The sequence below is a fragment of the Moschus berezovskii genome, chromosome 9, assembly GCF_049115385.1.
Source record: "Moschus berezovskii isolate FMDL1 chromosome 9, NW_MosBer_1.0, whole genome shotgun sequence".
NCBI lineage: Eukaryota > Metazoa > Chordata > Mammalia > Artiodactyla > Moschidae > Moschus > Moschus berezovskii.
In genome coordinates, this window is record NC_142468.1 from 94383968 (window position 1) to 94386493 (window position 2526).

At 58.2% G+C, this 2526-nt stretch overlaps 1 protein-coding gene across 4 annotated transcripts in view; it reads right to left on the reverse strand.

Moving 5' to 3' along the window:
• Positions 1 to 1557, reverse strand: part of GRAMD2A (GRAM domain containing 2A) — a 33017-nt gene extending 31460 nt beyond the window's left edge. For 3 of the 4 annotated variants that reach the window (XM_088839968.1, XM_055436742.2, XM_055436743.2), the window contains exon 1: positions 1394 to 1557. In XM_088839968.1, the coding sequence (XP_088696094.1) occupies positions 1394 to 1542 (149 nt within the window). In that variant the 5' untranslated portion in view covers positions 1543 to 1557. The remainder of the gene's footprint in view (positions 1 to 1393) is intronic. The other variant, XM_055436748.2, reaches the window with a different exon arrangement.
• Positions 1558 to 2526: the final 969 nt, after the last annotated feature.

The following is a 2526-nucleotide window of genomic DNA, read 5'->3' on the forward strand; positions in this document are numbered from 1 at the left end:
ACTTTGGTCTGGCCCCCGCAGAAATGCTCCTGGAAGCTCAGCAGCAGCTTCTGTCAGCTTTGTGCTCTAGATCTGCCCATTTGTCCCAGAGATGTTCACTGCTTAACTGGTCCTGTAGAACCACAACCTCAGATCTGAGTGTCTGTCGGTGCGATCAGAAGACTACAGAAGGAGCAAACCCTCCCTATCACTGCAGAATGGGGCTGGGGGTGGGAGATATACACCCTCTACTCCTCTCTCCCTGAAGCCCCATAAGTTTTTGCTGTGACTTTAGAGCCAGCTAGAAATCTACATTGGAGCAAAGGCATCATGGATTGTTAGGACATTCTTTCCCTAGGAGTCCAATTCCTGCAACGGTGGGTGGGGCAAGCAAAGCCAACAAGGGCAAATGCCAGCTGTGTAGGACTTCACCAGCTTCTTTGAGGACAGGACAGAGGGAGCCCTTAAGCCTTCTGCCAGCTCCATGTACTTGTGTGGCTTGGGCACTGGGTCACACTACATCCACACTATCTGCCCCAGGGTTGGATGGCCAGGGGTGCCAGGCTGCCCTTCAGAACTCTGGCTATAGGGTTTGGGACCTGGACAAGGGCAGCAATTTAGGGCTTCAACCACTGACCTCGTCTTCCCCCAAATAATCCTACCCGCAGGGGCCCAAGACATCAGGGGGCAGAGGCCACAATTCTTGATCCTACCTGAAACGCCACCTCTCACCTGCGCTGCCTCCCTACCCCTTGACCAGCTGCAAGAACTTTCCTTCTTCCGAGAGTCACTGTGGAACAGATCTCGAGGCTGAGAGACTGGCCCCAGCCCGCCCAACATGGATGGGCACGAGGCAGGGGTGCGGCCGAGTCGTGCTGGGACAGCTCCACGCTGCCTCCTAGGCAGCAGAGCGCCGCTACAATTGCAGACCCGGTTGGGAGAAGAGAGAGGCTGAACCTTCCGGGGGCCAGAAGGGAAGGACCAGCCCTTGGGTTGGGAGTAGCTGGGACAGGAGGTCGATATGGCTAGGGAATGAGTGACGGAGCGAAGGAATGAATGACCAGCGACGGCGGCAGAGGAGGACGGTGGTGGACCACGGGAGGTATCCCAAGGAGGGTGCCCTCCACCTCCCTGGTGCCGCCCGGACGTTCGGTGTCATCCCCGATGTTCGAACCCCTCGCAGGAAGCGCCGACAGCCTGACATCCCGCCCCCGCGCAACACCTCGCAGCCCGGGAGGCGCCGGGGCCCGCACGGCGCAGCTCTGGAGCGGAGCCGCATTCCGACAGGGTGGAAAGTGCATGCCCGGCGGGCAGAATCCACGGAGGCGCGGCGGGCGCCGGGTCCCGCCGGATAACGTCCCTTCGAGGCGGACTCCGGGCTCCAGAGCCCGGTCCGTGGGTTGCACCCCCTTACCTGCTCGCCCCGGCGGCCGCGCCCGAACTCAAAGCTGTCATCGCGGAGCCTCCAAACAGAGCGGGGGACCGAGTGCCCACTCCTGACCGCCTCGGAAGGCACGCCCCCGACCGTCCATTGGCTGCTCGCGCGGGACGGGCCCAGCCCATTGGTTGTTCCTCCCTCTCTCCAGATCCAGGTGGGGCCCCACGCTCTGCTTAGATCCTACCGCTCAGTCCACCGGGACTGGAAAGTCCCGGAGTCCTGGGCCTGGGTCTGCATCTTTTGCCCTTCCCAGCGAGGGCCTTGGGTACTTGCTTCAAATTCCTTTTTAGCCATTTTAGTCTCGGAGCCTGAAAAGCCGTCTGCAGCAGCCCATTCCCGCCCTCCTCCAACACCTCCCAACCCCAAGTTTCAGGACAGTTTCAGTTTCTCTCCACACCAGTGAAGTGAGGACACGTAGCGAACACCAGAGGGGATTTTGAACAAGGGTCTGCAATGATTTCATCTGTTGTCCCCAGAGTTGGGGATTTCAGTGTCTCCCAAAGCAAAAGGCTCCTGGAGGTGTTTGGAAAAGGACTGCAGATGGCCAGACTTTGAGTGGGATTATGGGTGTGACAATCAACCTGGTATGTGGGCCTCTTCCCTCTTATCCCCACCAGGAAATGCTCGGTCCTTGGGAGTGGTCAGGAGACTGGGAAGGTGCAAACCGCTCCATTCCCAACCCTCTCCTTGCTTTCTGAGCCTGCTTTTCAAGGAGGGAGGATGTGGGAAAATGGAAGGGAGCACAAATGTTCTGGAAACTGGGAGAACAGAATCTAGCCTCAACCTGGAACTCGACTTAAGAATCACTTCACTCCTGGTTTACCCAGAGCAGGAGGGAGGGACCCTTGTGGCTGCTTTCTCCAATCTTTGGTCTAAATAAGCTGTTAAAATTTCCCCAGCTGCAGGATCTTTTAGATCCCAGGACACTGAAAAGGGTATTTAAGGTGGTCCGCGACTGCTCTCCTAGCACATCTGCACCCTGGGGGACAGGATGGCAGGTGGCCTGAGTCTTAACAGCACTTGCCAGGAGCCATGGGGCTCTTGCCATTTCCCCCCATTCAGAGGGCAGGGTTCAATCACCCCCCATCCCCAACAGAAGAGAGTAGACA